At 29.9% G+C, this 21,140-nt stretch overlaps 1 protein-coding gene across 1 annotated transcript in view; it reads right to left on the bottom strand.

Annotated features, from left to right (window-relative positions):
- Positions 1-21,140, bottom strand: part of LOC124493795 (uncharacterized) — a 132,115-nt gene that overhangs the window by 11,106 nt on the left and 99,869 nt on the right. The window contains exon 4 of the mRNA XM_075732166.1: positions 381-589. Coding sequence (XP_075588281.1) covers positions 381-589 — 209 coding nt within the window. The remainder of the gene's footprint in view (positions 1-380; positions 590-21,140) is intronic.

Below are 21,140 nucleotides of genomic sequence, written 5' to 3'. Positions count from 1 at the left end.
GTAAAACGATATGGCTATTTAGGAACTATACTTGGGTTTTAATAAGTTCTCTTGGTCTCAGTGTCTGTGTCTGTGTGTGTGTGTGTGTGTGTGAAACACTCATTTACTTTTCCATGCAATAATTCTTTTAAAAAGTTAATAAAAAAAATTCAACTATAATGAATGAGATTAAAGTGTTATGATTCTTCTTTTTATTGAAAATGGTGGCCACAAGTTACAAAGAATCAAAAGAATCAAAAAAAGTGTAAAATATCACGAAAACGCTTGTCCAAACAAATTTCCTGTCAATTGGATTTGTTGTTGTTTCTTTGAAAATTTCTTTATGTTTTTTCATCAAATATTCTTTCTTTTTGTTTGTTTCGAGATTGTATTCAACTTACCCTAGATGCATGACACGAACATGTTGTTCAATTGTATGACATTGTAAACATTGAAATGTACAACCACGCCATGTACACTGATACAACATTGTTCGTTGTCGTTGCCGTTGCCGTTGCCGTTGTCGATGTCGTTGTTGTTGTTGGTGGCCATCATTATTAGATGATCCAGAATCCATTATCCTGCCATTGTTTTTAATTCCATTTGGAACCTAGCAATGTATAGCAAAGAGAAAAAAATTTACATTTAGAACAACCAAAACACAAAAAAAGTAAACAAAGTATAATTATGCTTTAAAAAAAAAAACTGGCAACAAAATGACCATCATCATCCTCATGAATGAATAAAAGTTTTTTTTGCCCGTTATGCAAATGAAATTCAAGTGTTGAATTTATTTATTCATCACTTTGAAACTTTAGGTTTGGTTTTTGGTTCGCTTGTTTTTCAACTCTATCGAGCTTTTTTCTGTGAAATGATTGGATTTCATTATATAAATAAAACTGAATGGTTTGAATAAACAATTTTCAAATGAACGCACCAATGATTGCTGATTAATAATTAAAAAATGAAATAATCATTCTCTATTCATATTCAAGAATTTTCATTTTTTTTCACCATTCCTATAGAGAATTAATTTTCTGAAAAAATCACCCGCTTGACCGGTATATGTGGATGGTCCTTTTTGATGGGCGTCACTGGTTGCTGAATTAATGAAGAATTTTTTTCAGAATCCCCTCATTCAGCTAATGAAAATGTATTTTTTTTCAGTCGTCGTCGTTGTTGTGAATATTCAAATTTCATTCCCTAACGTTTTGGATCGTTGAATTCATCCGGGATAAATGTAAATATACACACACATAATGGGAGTAGTGTGTGTGTGTGTGCGAACGTTTTGGATACCTTTTGATTTCCATCATCATCATCATCATCATCATCATCATCATCATCGATGATTATATGATTTGCATATTTGAATACTTAGTGTATTGTGGACAAATGTAAACAAATCCAGGTTAACAAAAAGTAATTTTTGTTAATTTTTTTACCTGGTGAGAATTCTACGGTGTAACTTATTTGAAACATGTTTGAAGTGTTCAAATGACAGTAGGTGTGTGTGTGGGTGTAATACATTGAAAATGAAAATGAAAACGATCATCATCATTTCGACCGTTTAATAATCATTAAAAAAATTATTTTTTCATTCCACGACAACTTGTTCGTGTTGATTCATACCAACTTCAAGTAGACACACACACACACACACGAACAGATTTTTTTGCAATCTGGTTTCCGTTAAGAAAATTTGCTGAAAAATTCCCAAGAAATATTCCAAGATCAAGCACAAAAATTTCAACACACACACCTGTATCCGGCAGATTCACATTATATACAAATTACCGGTTTTCTTATTATATTTGCCTTTCATTCTAATTGCAGCAATAAATTTTCCATCACACAGATAAACGCCCACTCATACACAAAATATATAAATCCTTTATTTTTGTGACTGGCACATTGGTTTTATATCGATTTATATCGTGGTTAATGGTCATAATAACCATAATCATTGATGGCGATAATGATGATGATAGTCACAAATTCAGAAACAAAATAATAAGTTAAAGAATGTGAAATAATCATCGGTCACAATAAACAGGAATTGAGTAAAAGAATGAAGAAAAAAAATCTTTGAAGAAGAATCGCTGTATATACGAATAGAGTAAATTGGTGTATTGCGTGCTAATCAAACATTTTTATTCTTAAAGAATTTTCTTTTTTCTACAAAGTCTAGATTGCAAAAGAATCCAATGCACTAACCAACCACAATATGTAGAAAGAAGAATCGTTTCATCCAAACGGGAATCGTTAATGGAATTCATCACCTGGTTTGAATGGCCATGAAGTGAGAGGAAAAGAAAATTCATATCTGATCTTGCCATCATTATCATTATCATCACCATCATTCATTCAATTAGATACACAAAAAGAGATAGGGAGCCAAAGCAATTATTAATGTTTTGGCGATAGATAAATATAAAGCGTAGTCTAGTCTGAAAGCCAAACAAAACTCTAATTGCAATAATATGAAGCAATCTTGAAGAAATTGAGATTGGCCAGAAAGAAAGAGAAAAACATAAAAAATCAATTGATCAACCATTTATTGACCCAAACAGAGAGAAAAAAGAAAAATTTGCTAAGCTCATTTGCATCCCAAAACAAACAACAACAAGAAAATTGGTGCCGAAAACAGGCCTGAAAAAAAGAAGATGAAAAAGAAAAATTCAAAAGTTAAGTTGTTGGATCCGATCGCGTTTAGTTTTTTATTCTTTTATGTTCCAAGAAAATTTGCAACTTGAATGATGAGATTTTTTGTTTTATTTTTGTTTGTTTTTTCCTGGACTTTCAACTTCCAGTTTGGATCAAATCTTTCGTTGAACACAGGAATGCAACTCTTCTGGGTACTATTAAACACGATACACCATCAAACACGAAACGATGGCGAAAAAAAGGTTTTATTTATGAGGTTCTCTCACTTTTTTTTCATTTTAAGAACATTCTGACTTTTTTCCGCAGAATAAAAAGTTCTGGGCAATTCATTTCGTTAATTTGGAAATGTTTTTTCTCTCAGTTCAACATACCGGGGAATAAAGTGAACAACAATAAATGGTATAATCATTCATAACTTTTTCTCTTTCATCTCGCCAAAAATCTCTTTTTAAAAAAAACCGTTGAAATTTCTTTTTAGGGAGCCGCAAATTTGAATTTAACAAAAAAAAATGAGAAAAATATGAATTCAATTGAATCGAGCAAGTTTAGTGTTTGCTTGATAATGTTTTGGAATTTTTGAATTTACTTCAGAGACAAACCAACAAACCAAAAAAACAAACAATAACAATAAAAATAAAAATCATACAGAAGAATTGGATGAGAATCACTTTTTTCGCCACTCCCATATATGTTTAAGAAAGGGAAAAATGAAAAGAATTCAAGTATGGTTGATGATGATGAGAAGTGTAATTCAAGAATTTGGAATTCATTTCTTTTCGAAAAAAATTGATCTTTTTGATCCCGAAATAAACCAATAAAACAAGCTCGGAAAATAAAAAAAATATGAATAAACAAAATGAATAAAAGATAAAAATGGCTGATTCCCGACCAGAAATAAAAAACCGATTGACTGACACAGCCCAGCCGCCAGAATTGCAAATCGAATTAAACAAACAAAATACCAAATCGAATCGAATTGAATTGTGAATGCAAGTGAGAATTGAGAGAATGATATATTGTGTGTGTGTTACCCGGAATCTGAAATGTGTTTACTATGAATTTTTTTAGTGTGTGTGAATCTTTTGATGATGGGTGTGTTTTCATGAGGGGGTGTGTGAGAAGTTTGAACGGGATAGAAAAAAAACGATAATTTTATTCAAAAACTCGATTTTTTTTGTTCGTTTCGCCTCTATTTCGTACTATTTATTATTATTATTGCATAAAGAAAAAAAATGTTTTCGCATAATGTCCGTAGACATACATTCACACACTGGCAGAGGGAAAAAATGAAATAAAAATGGAATCAAATGATGGAACAAGGAACTGGGAATTTATTGAATTTATAGATATTTTTTGACATTTTTTCTTTCTTTGAAAAAAAGAGAAAAAATTCTACATCATACATCGTGTTTGTGTGGCACTACCACCATCAATGCGCTATAGGATTTTTTTTTCTAAAATTCACTTTTTTATTGCCAAAAAGAAAGAAAGAAAAAAAGGAAAAAAATTCAATACATAAGGATCATTGAATCAAGAATTTTTATGGCCAATACACACCAATATACATTATATCTAAAAAGAGAGAGAGATATATATTCAGCCAAAAAAATTCAATTTCAATACGAAAAAAGTGAGGAGAGAGAGAGAGAAAATTATAATATTAAAAATATTAATAATTTTAATGGGTTGTGCACACTCACACTCACACACACACACACACACATTACAAACACGGATGATTCTAGCAAAATTCTTCTTTTTTACAGAATTTTACATATTCGATGATTGTCGATTAATATCCATATACATCTATTCACTACAAGAAAAAAATACGAATCGATTAGAATATGATCACCATCACAATAATGGGTCATAATCTTTTTCAAAGAATCGAAATTTTTTATTCTGCCAAACACAAATCATCAAATGCATGTGTGTTTGTATGTTTTTATTCAATGTTTCAACTTTACAACACTTTTTCTTCGGTTTCAATTGAATTGACCAAACGATAAAACGTGCAATGGCCTTTGAAAACATGAAGAAAATTATAACCAGATAATTATAAATTTTTTCACTCGATCCATTCAAAACAATGGTAACATTGTAACTAACTTGCCAAATTATTTAAAATCATTGTCATCATCAATTTTTTGAAAATTTACGAAAGCCAATAATAATAAAAAACCAACAACAACACACCGTTTTTTGACAAATAAAAATTGAATCCAAATAAAATGAATAAATTCTAGACAAGCTAACCCTGGTTTATGGACCGGAACAAATGGATATAACCATAATCAAAAAAAAAAAAACGAAAAAACGAAAAAGAAACCTAAATAATAATCGACTTATGTTTTCGGATCACAAAAACATGTTTCAGCCTACCAGTCGTTAGCCAATTCATTTTGTGATTGTATATGAAAAAGTAATTCTTTTCTGACATATTTTCACAATCTATTTCAACAACAACAACGAGAAAACATAAAATTTTATTATCATCATTAATATCTAATACTTTAATACTACTCAAACACCGAGTCAAATTTGAATTTCAGAATTGAACTTTTTTTTCGAGGTTGAAAATTGAAAATTAATGAAACCGACACACAGGTAGAGGTTTTCTAGTTCTCAACAAATAAATGGAAAGAGAAAAAATTTACAATTCAAATCAAAGAATCAGACAAATATCTGTATATATGGGGATGTGTCACACACACATTGAATTTCAGAAAACCATAGTTCAACGAACCATACACATACATTTGCTGTAAATTATTCCGGATAAAATTGAAAAGTGAAAATGAATGAAAACAGACCGAAGATACCAAGGATTTTTCATCATCATCATTATTATCATTGAAGGTTTCAATTTTCAACCAGAACCAAAAAAAAAAAATCTCATCACAACAAAAACACATTGAAAAGAAAGTTTTTTAAAATTTGGGTGAAATTTTTTTTTTTTTTTTTGAATTTATTTTCCGGCCACCAAAAAATACGCCGTAAAAAATGAAAAATGAATATTTATTCATTTTTCAAAAAAATAAAAATATTCATTTTCATCCTCATGATGGTGAAATCGGAGAGTTTCATTTCGTTCACGCACAATGTGTACAGCGGTATTCTAATTCAATTATTAGGAAAACGATCCCTCATATGATGATGATGAGAAAAAAATTTACTTTAAAAAACTGTATGCTGATGATAATTGAATATTTTTTGTTTTTATTTTCAAAATTCAAAAATGGATTTTTAATTCTTCATTTTTGCTCGATGATGATGAGAGGAATTCGGGCTTTGGAATTTCTCACCGTCAATTGTTTAGGTTTGAGAGAGAACAAAATTTATTCATTTTTCAGCCACCACCAGTTTCAATGAGTTTCCATGATATGATAATCAAATATAATTTACCATCATCATTATTTTGTAATGATAAATTTTTTCCCACTACTACTACTACTACTACTACTACTGCTACAACTACGGTAAATTGATGATAATTAATTTTTCGTTTTTCGACTGAAATATAATTATTTTCAGATTTTTTCCATCTGGATGATGAATGAATGAAATGAAAATTCAAATTTTAGTTGTTTGTAAACGAGATTTTGAATTTTTTCTTGTTATTTTTTTTTTTTTTTTTGCTCATAATGAAATAACTAAATTTCAATCTTTTGAAAAAAGCAAATGCTCTTTTTCGATCGATGAATTCGAGTAACTGAAAGTCAAATTGCATTAGAAAGAAATGGAAAAAACCAAACACTAGAAATAGATTCTGAGAGAAAAAGAAAAAGAGTCTGATTGACGGTATATTCATAAGAAATATCTGAAAAATCCATTTGAATATATGTCACCCAAATAATAAATGAATGATGAATTTCCATCATCATCATCATTCACCGAAAAACAAACAAATATTGAATGAAATGAAATGATGAAAAAACTCAACCATATTCAAATTCATCATTCATTTTCATATTCAATATGCAAATAATCTAATGGTTCAGCACAATTTTTCTCTCTTTCACTCTCTGTTCATAATGTTTTTTTTTTGTTGCTTGATTCACCATGATTCTAACCAAATCAAATACCAGCAGCGAAAAAAAAATATTCCGCATCCATCAGAGATGATTGGCGGTAACTTTTGGTTCTCGTTTTTTTTTCATTTTCTTTTTCGTCGAACGTCGAGTCACTTATTTTTATTTCCATATGGTTTTCTAGTTTTTTTCTTTCTTTTTTACTACCATTTTCCATCATCATCAACATCATAAAAAACCACGTTGCCAAAACGTTGATCATAATCATTTTGTCGTTTCTGGAAAACAACAATAAGCATCATATATAATTCCGGGCTGAAATACCGGGATTGTGTAACAACCGAAACCAAAAAATAAACTAAATTATGATTTGTTGTTTGTTCTCGTCATCATCATCATCATAATCTCTTGGATCATTTTGTATTCTTCGTTTTGTTGCATTGTTTTATTATGTAAATTTTCCTTTCTTCTTTGGGCATAGAACAAACATATTCAGGTCGTATGTTCTTTTCTCTCATTGCCGTGACACACAATTTGTTGTTGTTTTCCCGGCCGAATATTTTTTTTTTGTTTTGTTTTCGTTGAATGGTATGCTGGTCTATAAAAATTTTTTTCGGTCTTTTTTCATAAATAAAAAATTTAAAAAACAAAAATAAAAAGAAAATTTTAACCGTTTCGCCGACAACGACGACAATCAACCACCAAGAGTTGTGTCAAAAAAAACGGACGGGAGAGAGAGAGAAAAACTTTCACGGGACCAATAATTTTTCTTTATTGAGATTTGCTACAATTTTTTTTCTCTCCGAAAAGAACATGGGCAATTCCTTTGAGACTTTTCAAGATGATGATGATTGTATTCCCGAAAATTTTCTTTTCTGTCGTTTTTCACTTTTCAAAAGACACATTTTTTTGTAAAAAATTAAAATTTTTATCTTGTTCAACCAAAAAAAGTGTTGACAATTTGTTTGAATTAGGGAAAAAGAGGATGTTTTTGCTCGTTCTAATTTCAGGTTTTTTTGTTTACTAAATATTTACAAGCGTTTGTGTGTGTGTGCGATACGGGTTTCGTGGAAACAGTTTTTCATTCCAAGTTTAAATAATTAAATGGGTAGAGAATTTGGTTGTTTTGCTTCCAAAAAATAACAAATAAATAAAATTCAAGTGAAAGACAACAGTGTTTGCACAATAACAACAGCAACAAAAAACATCTTTGAATCTAAAAAAAAATATTGATCATCATCAACATTTGTTGTAAACATAAAGGAGAGAATATTCAAACACATCGTTTGAAAAAAACGAATAACAACCAATTTCTTGAAAGAAAACGAGTTTAATTTTGTCATTCAAAATTATCAATTGATTGTATATCGGTCGGTTGGTTGGTTGTTTGCTTGTTTTTGTTAATTTTGAATGAGAAAATAAATCATAGAATTTTCAATTTTTTTTCATCTTAATTCTAGTGAAACTTTCAACTGTTGTTCACCGTCTGTTTGAATGTGATTTACTTAAACATTTCATTTCATTTCGTTTTTTTCCTTTGCCTATAGCCGTGCATAAGTTGCAAATATTGGTATATCGAAATTGAAAAGTTTTCATTCTTTTGTGAATTTATATTTTTTGATCAAAAAAAAGAACTCTTCAGGAATGGAAATACATGAATAGGAAAAAATATCAAAACAACAAGAGAAGAGTGAAAAAATCAACAAACTGAATATCATGGAATGGAACAAGAAAAAACTTTGAAATGAGTGAATTTTCCATTGAAAATTTCGATTTTTTCCTATGGAAAAAATAAACTTTTTTCGACCGGATTTTTTGAGAAAAAAACAACCAAAATTTTACATAAAAATTTCATCTGAAACCGGAATCTATTTTTTCGTCACTATCACTTTATAAATAATCTGGGCCAGTGGATCTGAATTGAAAGAAAAAATTCGTTAGCCGTAAATATATGTGGAATCAAAGAAGAATAATAATGATATTGAAATCAGAAAATTTCCACTTTCAATTCTACCCATTCATTGATTTTGTTTGTTTTTTTTTCTTGTGAGAGTAAATCATTTTGCCGATTTTTAAGAACTTTTTTACTGAATCTAATAACAACAGTAAAAACAGTCATAAATAATTCGATGAAAAACTAAATGGGCAAATTAAAGATGGTTGAAATCTAGTAAAGAATCCAATGAGGAACTGAACAGAAACAAACAGAAAAGAATTTGAAAGCAAAGAATTGAGAGATAAACCAGAGAATGCCATCATCATCATCATCAATGTTGGATGTAATATAAAAAAAGATAAAGTGGTAAGTGGAGTGAATCCACACATTAAATGATCACATACAAACCCACATTGATTTTTATCCAATCTTTTTTTTGGTTGAAAAACAAATAGCACAGGCAGACAGACAGAAAATGATTCTCGATCAATCTGATGAGGATCACCCACTATCGATTCTGAATTGTTGTGTTAGATGAAACAAACTCATTACAAATTCTATTCCTGGTGTAACTCTCTACCAGATGATTTTTTTTTTTTTTTTTTGATTCTTTATTTTCAAATGAAAAAAATCAAAGTATTTTCAATAATCAAATTTTTGAATGAAACAATAAAACAAAAGAGAAAAAATCATCCATGGATATGACCAATATCATGATGGCCATCATCATTATCAATTTATATATTGAACAATAAACGAAAAAACAGAATCAACAAAAACAAAAACCCGTAGAATTTAGAGTGGCGAAATAAAAACAACAAAACGAAAAAAAACGACAATGATAAAGACCTGATCGAAAATGATCAAAGATTAAACAAAAAAAAAACAAACAGAAAAAACAAAAAACGAAAGAAATCGAACTGAATTAAGTAGTTATCTATCCTATGGCGAATTTTATGTGCAAAATATCAACGAAAACCATCATCATTTTAAGCATCGACCAAGAAAAATAGAGAGAGACACAATGTTTATAAACTTCACACACAACAACGACAACGATTCTATGTAGCAATCGTCGTTTGTTTTTTTTCTTTCTCACTCAGTTTAGAATATTAAACCAGAGCGAGTGAGAGAGAGAGAGAGAAAGGGAGACTAGACCAGAATAAATGAGTGTCCATTAGAGACAATTGATTCACATTAATCTCTTCATCGTTTTTGGAACATTCTTGCCAAAATGAAAGAAAAATAAAAGACGATCATCGTTTAGTGTATACATTTTGAATAGAAAGAACAGAAAAAAATAATAGTAGATGATGATGATGGTTTTGGATTTCTGGCTGATACTTTCGTTATTTGTTGGGTAAGGATTTTCTCTCTCTCTCTCTCTCTCTCTCTCTCACTCTCCAACTTCTTCTGTTTTACTTGATAATTTTCATGGAAATCAAATAAATGTTTCACTATAGAATCAATGAGTGAAAAAAATCAACTTCACAAATAAATGTGTGTGTGTGTGTGGTGGTGGTGGTGGTTGTGATGGTGGTGTGGAATTATTATTATTATCATCATCATTATCAATGGCTATGAATGTCGATGAATGAAAATCAAAGAAAATGACGTGCGTGGGTGTGTGGGAATACTGAATTTTTTTTCTGGTTTTCTTGTTTTTTTTGGACAATTTTTCTACTAAATGATAAAAGAAAATTAGAACCTAAACAGGCCCACTATGATTAAAGTTAAGTGAAGATGATGATGATGATAATGGTAAAACATCAATGACGAAATGAATTGTGTTGGCCTCATTTTTGTTTTGGCTATAAAAATGATTGGAGCAAACAACAACAACAACCAGTGAAAAAAGTCAATTATTCTGATTTGCTTGTATTTTTTTCGGATCGGAAATTCTGCGGGTAATAGAGTGGTAGGGGTGGTGGTGATGATTTTTTTTCTTTACTGTTTGATTTCTGCGAAACCAATTTGTCTCACTTTATTCAAGAATGAGACAACAATAATCAACTCAAACTCCGACAAATGACCACGACCAGTCAATTTAATTCGTTGCAGTTATCATCAAAAAAAAAAATCCACACCACAAATTAAGTGCTTGGATGGTTAATCTTGAAATTTCTGGATAAACCAAATAAATTAAATTATCTTTGGGGCAATTATTGAATAAAATTTTACCATTCAAAAATTAATCTGATTGAGATATGTTGCACACACACACACACACACAATGTCTCAACACAGTGCAAACATGAAAAATAAAAATTCAACAAACAACAGTTTGACACTGAATCGTTAGATGGCGTCACGTTTATTAAAAAGGTAAATAATAATTTCAGGTAATTTGATGTAAAACAACAACAGCAAAGAATATTTTTCATCAATGTTTACCATATATCTGATGGTCATGATTTATTGATTCAATTCCAAAGAATTGTTTTCGAATTCTTTCACATATAAAACAATCGATGAAAAAGATAGTGAAATAAGAGTAAAAAAATTCCGTGAATTATTCTCTCTCTCTTTTTGTGCATAAAGATATATAAGGCACGCAAATTCATTTCATTCCATTTCATAGAAAGAAAGATGATCCATTGAATGAATGAATAATAGAAAAAAGATGCCGAACATTTTTATTTTTATTTATTTTGTTTTCGACCAAAATCAGCATCATCAGTGAGTGTTAAAGATTTATGGCCATAGATTCAATTCGAACTAAACCAGATATCGATTGGTTTGGTAGTGTTTTTTCTTTCCTCTTAATCAAAATTGTTCGAATATTTTAGTTATTTACAGCTATAAATAATAATAATGGCACAAAAGGATTCTGGTGAGTTTGGATCATCGTCGCTCAAACACACAGACATACATAATCACCCCATTAGAATGGAAATTTGGAAATAGATTCCAAGAATATGTTTGTAATCATCGCAAGTTCTGTGAAAAAAAAATCAGATTAATCAATCGAATTTTGATTTCCCTCTTTAGTTTGTGGTAAAAATTTTCACTACTATAACCACATTGTCATCGTTATGATTGTTGAATCACATGTTTATGAGTCATCACCCGGTGAAAGGATTTGTCGATTCGATTTTTTTTTTAATTTTGATCCGTTCTATTTTCTTTTTTCGCATACAGATTTGGATTTTCGTTCAATATAAAAAAAATATTTTCAAATAATCGGATTTAAATATTACATGTTGGTGCAAAGAAAAAAAATTTGTAGATTTCCATCATCATCATCATCATCATGTAATATCAGAAGAAATCATCATTTTTTCATTGTTCAAAGAAAATAGACTGACTGCTAAAATATGAAGTAGAAATTTAAAAATTCAAATTTCTTATTAAATTTGTTATTGTTGCTGATGTCAGTCGATCGGTTGGTTGGTTGGTTTGTTGTAGTCATTCTCTCGTTCATTTTTTCCTTAGAATTGATATTTCAAATGGTTTTCGTTTTTCTTCTTGGATCTTTATGACGTCTTCAAAACATCTTCATCATTATCATCATGGATGAATAAAGATGAAGTAAAAAAAATCTTGAAAAAAACCGAAACAATTCGTTTCCATAGAACCGCAATGAATTGTTATAGAGAAAATGACAAAAAAAATCTTGGATTTTTCTTGCACAAAACTAATAAGCATCTCAATGGAAATCTTTTTCAAACACACACACACACACACACACACACACACACACACAGAGAGAGAGAGAGAAAACAGGACAGATGAAAAATTGAATTGAGGTCAAATTGAAGAGAAAAAGAATGGCTTTTAAAACACGCGGACATTGAACTCATCAGGAACCTAAAGCATCTGTTTTTGGGTAAAAATCATCATCATCATCAAAAAAGCGGTTATTTGCTTGAGGCCAACGCATACAAAAGCAAGTCTTTAGATTTGAACAAAAGTGACAATGATGATGATTATTATTATGGTCTTTGTAGGAGAAAAATAAAAACAAAGAACAAACTACACGATCAATGACGGTAATAATCATAAAAGAAATCGAATAAATTTATGAGATGATTTGTCCGGAAAACGAATGAAAGAAAGAAAAAAAAGAAAGAGATGAACGGTTTTGCCAAAACCGATAAAGATGGCCAAACGTTTTCAGTGGAAAACAAAATAGTTTTGTCGTCTGTATGATAATCATAGGATGTGTACAATGAATTTTTCATTTTTTTCTTCCACAATTTCCATGGAATTTTGATTGTCTCAATATTATAAATCAACTAAATAAAACCTTCAAACTAAAATGTGAGAAGTATAGAATACAATAACAACGAAAATATCGCGATTAGTAGTCAAACATCATCATAATCGATGAACGACGATGACACATTTGATCATCAGTATGTGTTTGTGTGTGAAAAACAACAAAAATATTAATTTCTTTATTCCTGAGAAAAATGTCAACAAAAATTTTCAAATGACAATAATATATTTGTCAATAATACATGCATGCATGTGTATGTGTGCGTTTGTGTGGCTGTAAATTTAATGTCTTCTTAGTTTCTACAATAAAGTTCTATAGGTCAGAATCAATTAATCACACACAGAACAAGCAAGCAAGCAATGACATATTCTTTGGAATTGCTTGAATAGAAAGAAATGAAACAAACAAACAAAAAATAAAATTCTAGAATGAAAAACAAGCAACCGAATTTCGTTTGGTTTGCTAGAATTTCAATCATTTATTTCTTTTATTGTTGTTGTTGTTACTATCAATATTATTATCATTGTCACATGGTTGCAAATGTTCGAATAAAATGAATTATTTTTTTTGTGTATAGAATCGCAAAGCCAGAACCAAAAAAAAATAACCGATATAAACGATTATTTTTTGATTGATGTGTACCAAATCATTAGCAAATTGTACGAGGAAAGTTAAACATTTTCTCAATTCATTCTTAAAGATTCTACTATAGAATCTCATCCATTAGATTTTTTGTTCTTGGTAACATCATCAACATCATCATCATCAGTCATTTTTTTGGTTCATGTTTCATTCCTATCTTGATTCATTGTTCTTATTAATTATACAAGAAAAAAGATTCAGTTGCGGTTTTTGGAAGAAATCAATCACTATAGTAAAGTTGATTACAATTTTACCCGGTACCGGAAATTGTCTTGAATTTTGTATCCTCGAGCTTTAAATAAGAAAAACTTCATTTTGTACTGTTAAGAGCAAAGGAAGGAAGCTTTAGCGGCCGGTTTCTTTCAATCCAGTTGGTTGAGATCAATGTAAACAAAAAAAAAGTTTTTTTCCATTCATCGTCATACACATGAAATCGGCGCAATAAAAATTAAAATTTCATTTTTTTCCTGCTTTATTATTATTATGTAGCAAATCGATTCGTCAAGTCATCAAAAAATAAAAAACTGTCACACATAAACATAATATTTGACAACGACAACAACAACAAACAACGTCGATAAAAATAAGCAGAATTTTACAATGTGTTTTTTTCATTATCGCGCATTTCAAAAAGTTTTTTTCATTTTTTATGAACCCCTGTTATAAACTAAAAACTAGCAGCAAGAATCATCATCATCAGCGTTTTTGCAGAAAGAAAACAAACTTTTTTTCGCGAAAAAAATGATAAAGAAATAAAAAAAAACTTAAGTTTTCAAAACTCATTTCAACTGGATTGTTTTGAAATTCCGAAAAAAACAACGACAAAAACCAGATACCATACAAATCAAAGTAAATATGACAAGATTGAATTGGAACAAAAACATGACAGAATCGACCGACCGAATCAACTGGTAGCTGGAGAGAGAGAGAAAAGGTAATTTATCAAAAAAAAATGAAAATATTTAAAAAAATAATAATTTTCAAAGAAATTTCATAAAACATGAAAATGTCAACAACAGCGACAAAGACAACGACAACGACGACAACCGCCACAAATCAAACATGGATGGCCAGACAATAATTACCAGAAAAAAACAATCGACTAGATTTGATTTTAAAAATGGTAGAATTTTCTACGAAAAAAAAGATTTCGAAAAACAACAACAAAACAAGAATAATAATGTCAAGCTTGAAAAATTGTGTGTGTGGACCCATTGTTTTTGTTTTTGTTTTTGTTTTTGTCATCCAAATTGTCATAATTCATTTGTCGAATATATAAATCCATCTAGAGAAAATCATCATAAATGAGAAATTGAAATGGATGAAATGAATGGTGGTGGGAAACAAAACAAAACAAAAAAATTCAATTGTCTACAAACACAGGAAATGGATGGATTCCATGCATGTGAGACAAGGTGGAACCAGAAAAAAATTTATTTTCGAAATTTATTTTTTGTTTTTTATGAAATAAATTTTCAGAATTATAATTAATCATTTTTTTCACATAATCAGGTTTGAAAAATGTCTTTTTTTTTTGTTTCACTGCTGGTTCCAAGTCGGTAATTTTGTAAAAGGGAGAAAGAATTGTTTGCTTGTAAAATTGAAAATCCAGATTTCAAACCGATGCAATGACAAATCTATTCAATCAATTAATTGAATTTCTCATCCTCCTATAGCTCATTGGAAAATTAATCGAAAATTATCGATTTGGAAGAATGAAATTTTTCAATTATCCAACTCAAAATACAAAAACAAAAACAAACAAGCGGATAATTATAATGATGATGATTCAAATGAAAAGTAAATTTTTAAATTTCGTTTCCTATTTCTTCTATTTTTCATCGAATCGAATCGAATCGAATCAAATTGAATTGAATAGGGCACGCAAAGTTGTCGGATTGTAGCCACTTTCAATCTTTCAGTTTTTTTCCTACTTTTGATTAATTGATTTTCAATTGTACATTCATGCAGTCATTCATTCAGCTACTGTCATTTCATAATACCCAATGAATGGAACACACACACACACACACATACACACGCACTCTAATGGAATTGACCCGATATATTATCATTATTTGAAAAGAGAGTGAAAGTGAGAGTACATAAATATCGAGCAAGAATTCCAAAGATTTATAAATGAATTTTGAATGGGAATGTGAATATGATAACCACAACAACAACGACAACAAGGTTCCAGAAACCTGATGGTTAAATAATGGCAAATTATCATCATCATGGTAGTTGTTGTTTAGGTTGATAATAATGAATTTTTCTTTCCATCCCATCTTTTTTTTTGATAAAATGTATCTTTGTGTTCAAATCATCATCAGAGAAGAATCATTAATCATCGCTTTTGTTCAATGAATTTTCTCTCAATACACACACACACACACACACAGATATATCGTGATTTTTCATATGATTATGATGATGATGACAATAGCGTGATCGACTAAATATGACATACTGGATTGTGGCCATAATGGTCCAGAAAAAAATCATCATCAAGCCCACATCAATTGAAACAACATTATCTCTCTTTAGAGAGAAAGTACACTCTCTTTCTATCATCATCAATGAATCAATGAATGAGAAAAGATTGGATTTCGGATATGAAACTTTCATATATTTTTTACATTCCAGGATATTTATTTTAGTAGCTTGTCAATAGTGCCAGACAGAAATTCAATTGAAATTTTTTCAATAATTTCTTTATTGGAATTCTGAAAATCCAACGACCGGAATTGTTGTTGTCGTTGTTTTTCCTGGTTTTCATAAGTGCAAAGTTTCATCAATTATAACTTTGTGAAATAAATAACATTTTTTTTGAAATCAAATGAAATGAAATTCTCATTCTCTCAATGATGATGAATGGCTGAATCGATTCTATTTTCTTTCTTGTGGTTTCCGATCCATTGAAACTAATGATAAATCTCACTGATACTATGGTGCATTACATTCTGTCTGAAATCTGAAATTTTTATTATTTCGTCTTTCTAATCACACGCACACAAATACATACACATAGGAAACATTCAATAAAAAGGTCTATATTTGAGTTGGTATTTCAAACATTGAAGATTAAGATGTTTCGATTGAAACAAGCATATATACAAGTTCCATTTGGAACATGGAAATTATTATCATTGTAAAAAATAACATTATTTTTCAAGAAATTGAATGCTATTATCCAGACAACGGAAAAACAGCAACAACAACAACAACAACAGGAAACATAAATGAATGAACGAGAATGAAAACTTTGTGTTTATCTTGTAACACATGAAAAAAGTGTATCAAAAAACAAAATGTTTTTCAAGTTATTTCAATTGGTTTTTCATTTTTATTTTTCTTGTCGTCGCCGTTTTGAGATATATAAATTTTCTGCTGACCTAAGCTCGATCGTCATCATCATCATTGCATGTGTGTGTGTGTGGATGAATGGCATTGAAAAACAAGCATGAAAAACATTTCACAAGGCCCAGGAGAGGTTGAATTGAATTGAAACAATTTCAAACACAGAATAGGCATATATTTCGGATGACAACCCAATAAAAAATTTCTTTTTTTTCGAGAATATTTTGTGGCAACATATTCTCTCAAGTGTATGAAAAAAACAATTCTTATAATTCCAAAGAGAGCGAGAATTTATGTAATTAATTCTACCAACAAAAAAATAATAGAAACAAAGCAAAAAAGTAGCTAAAAGTAGCTCAATCAATTCCGGTCATATGTACAAAAGTGGCGATGAAATGTATTAATATTTCTGATGAATCATCATTATGATAATAATGGTGATGATTTCATCGATGGAAGGGAAAGAGAAAAATGGTAAAATTTTTTAATTTTTCAAATGAAATTTTTCCAGAAAATTTCCTAAACAATTATTATAAAAATATTGACTTTCAGGAAAACTTTTCAAAGTGTAATCGAACCAGAATGTGATTACAGAAATGCAGAAAAAACATTCAGATATTCAATATAGATTGAATTTTTTTTTGTCCCTAAATGCTGTTGCAATATAATGGGCTAATGGGTTCATTGTGTGTGTGTGAGAGAGAGAGATGAAAAAAACGAAAGAAAAACAATGAACATAATGAAAATAATGACCACCATCACACATCAATTGATTGGGCCATAATCGGATGTTTTAAATGCTGCATTTTTATCAGAAAAAAATCAATTTCTTCAATTCGTTACAATTGTAGCCATTGGGAAAAAACCATTGCTGTTTTCATAACAATTTTAATATTTAAGGAAATTGTGTAAATACCGGAATCGGAAATGTTATCAAGTGTTCAATAAATTTGACTATAGAAAATCATTTCAAATGAAGCAATAAAACGTTGACAATGATAAATGAATTGTTTCTCTCACTGGTTTTTTCAATTTTTATTGACTTTTCTCTTTTTTGAAATTAGAAAACGAAAAAAAGTGCAAAAGAAATTAAACAAACGAACAAGTGAACGTTCCAGAATAAATCGTATGGTTGAATGAATTGGTTTTTGTTTGTTTGAAGAAAATCATTCAAATGTTACATACGTGGATATCACAAAAAGGTTTTAATTATTATTTGATGGCCTCACAAAAAATGATTATTACTTTCGGGCTGGTTGATATCATTTTTTTTGTTATTGTTGGCAAAATTGTATACCACCCGCTCAAACACACACACAGTGGACATGTGACAAATGATGTTGATTTTTTTTTCTTTTTTGAAAATGATAAATGATGAAACAAATTCAAACATACATACATACAACCATCTAATTATTTGTCAATCATAATCTCCATCTTTGCTTTAACAACATTCGCTTGGCTTTTTATATTCTCAAACCTGTGGAAATGTCATTTGAACAACAAATCTGGAAAATTTTCCAGAAAAAAACGTTCTAATCCATGCCAATGCCGTGAAAGGAAATGGAGGAAATGTTCGGTTTTGTTGGCCGCCGAAAAAAATATCAACCCATGAATGGAAATAAATGAAAGGCTTACCTGTTAGAAAAAAAAGAGAGAAAAAAATCAATTAATAAGATGGAAAATGAGAATGATGAATCTAGTAATCAAAATGCAATCGGGGAAATTTAATGAACCGGCTTTTACGCCCAGGAAAAAATCTGAGAGATTTGTGTGGAAGGAAATAGTGATGATGATGATGGTGTTGGTGGTGGGGGTGGTGAAAAATAACCATGAAAATTTCTCTGAATATCTTTTTTTGTTTCAATGAACTTAGGCCCCTAGAGAAATGAATAACTAATGAAAATGAAAGGATCCACATAGATGATGATGAGGAAGAATTTCTTTCCCATGTGTTTTCGGTTCGGTTCTTTTCTGTTGTATGTGTGTGTGTGTGTGTGGACAATTTTCTTCTTGTTTTTTTCATACATTCGTAAATGTATGTGTTTGTGTGCTACATTACGATATCATCATTAATTTTATAAACATTTATCACAAGAAAAAAAGAAAAGAAAATGTCTTATTTTTCTTTCAAAAAAAGTCGATTTCAATTATTCATATCACCCATTACACTATCATATGGAGCTGAGAAACAGGGAAAAAATCCTTTTTTCGTTTGTTGTTATGAGATGAAATTTTTTTTTGTCAATTGAAAACGATTTACATGAAAATTTTGAAAAGAAAAAAAATTATTGCAAATTTTAGCAACAACAAGTCAGTCGGCAAACTATACGAATAGCACAGCGCAGAGTAGGCAAGTGAAAAGCATTTCAAGTCCTTTTCTTCATTTCGTTTTGAAAATTTGCAAAAAAAAACTTTTTTCTCTCTCATTGATATAATATGATAATAATCTGATTGAGATGTCATTATTACTTGTGTTTTTTTCACTTGCGAAATATAGCTGTCGCCCAAAAGCGGATTAGTCATAGTGTATGTGTTTGGGTATTTTTTTCAATATGAATTATTCAAGTTTTTTTCAGATTTTGATGTAATAAGCTTGTCTGAGTAAGAAGACCTAATCACACAAACATACATACATTGTATACAACTACAACGACGACCAAAGTCCAGTTAGTTTTTATTTGATGATTATTATTGCTGTTGTGTTATTGTTATTTTGTACAAGGAATGTATTTGCAAGAAAAAAAATTGTGTATAATTTCCAGATGTATTCTATGGACATTTTATATCATTGGGGAAATCTTTTTTTCTATCGAACAAACAAACGAACGAAAGAATAAATGTAGTTTTTGGTTGATAATAATGAAAATAAAGCCTCAAGGCTATACGCAAAGAGAATCCAAGAATCGAGAATCATTTGGTTCTCTTTCTCTCTCTCTCTCTATTTTTTGGTTGTCCGTTTTTTGTCGCTTTTTTTCTTTCTTTCACTATTGAATGTGTTTACATGACTTTTTTAATTCGTGACTTGGATACAATAATGGAAAATTTTTTGGAGAAAAAAAAATCTTATGGTTTTCACTTGCTGTGTGTGAGTGTGTGTGTACAACAGAATAAACACGCAAAATAAATTTGGTTTTTAGGTTTTTTTTACGTTTTGTTCGACAAAATTGTAGTGTTTTTCCAAACAAACATTATCGATAAAGTAATTTGGGTTTTTTTCGCTCTTGTCTAGAAGGTAATTTTAACCCTATTTTGCTCTTGCTTATTTAATTCCGATGATGATTGTCGGCTCAAAGAAAAAAAATCGTGAAATCAAAATTAAATTTTCCAGCAAAAACATACACACACAGAATGGACATAATTATGATAAGGCCAGATAGGCGAATCAAAAAATGAAAATTGTCAATTTCAAATCAAAAACAATGAATGAAATATAGCTTCGAGGTAATTCTGATTCCATGGTAACCCATCAGAATGAGACAAACAAACAAACAAACACAAACGGCCATCATATTTCGGAATAAACAAACTTTGGCACCATAGAAAAAAAATGAAAGAGTTAAAACGCAATCATTGTGTGTGTGTGTGTGTGTGTGTGTGATGTTTTGTGGAAACGACAAATGAACATGTCAAACGTGTTACACATACACAGAGTTATATAATACCAAATTCTCGATCAAATAACCAACTAAATTCGAACCAAATGTGACATGTTAGTTTATTCGCCATTCAAACAAACAAGCGAACAAAACTATCCATAAGATATCATAATAATAATCATAATTGGCTAAGGCCATAAAAAACAAAAAACAAAAGAAATTTCGGGAAAATAAACGAGCTATTATTATTATTATTATAATGGCTCCTATAAAGCAATAAACAAATGTGTGTGTGTGTGTGTGTGTGTGTGTTAACCCTTTAGGACCTAAATAATAAAAAAATGACGACATTGTTTCTATTTTGTTTTGGGTTTGGACAATTGCAATACTATTCTATTTTTTCTGTCATCTGTGTGTGGTAGACAGCAGAAAACAGAAAAAAAGTAGACAAGCCAATTATAAATGTCCGCCGGACTTTGGAATATGATGATGAGAATAATCAGAATAATGGGTATAAATATCGACTATATTTTTATGCTTTGTATGTTTCGGCACACACATTCTTCTTGTTCTCACTGGAATCACCTCCTTTGGTGGATATATAACATGTTTTTTTTCATTCTCGGATGACCATCATCATCAACCTCATCCTACGCCCATATTTTTTTTGGTTGAAAATAAAATTTATTGCCATCATTTTC

The sequence above is a fragment of the Dermatophagoides farinae genome, chromosome 6, assembly GCF_024713945.1.
Source record: "Dermatophagoides farinae isolate YC_2012a chromosome 6, ASM2471394v1, whole genome shotgun sequence".
Classification (NCBI taxonomy): domain Eukaryota; kingdom Metazoa; phylum Arthropoda; class Arachnida; order Sarcoptiformes; family Pyroglyphidae; genus Dermatophagoides; species Dermatophagoides farinae.
The sequence above is the reverse complement of the archived record's forward strand: the minus strand, read 5'-3'. Positions and strand labels throughout refer to the sequence as shown.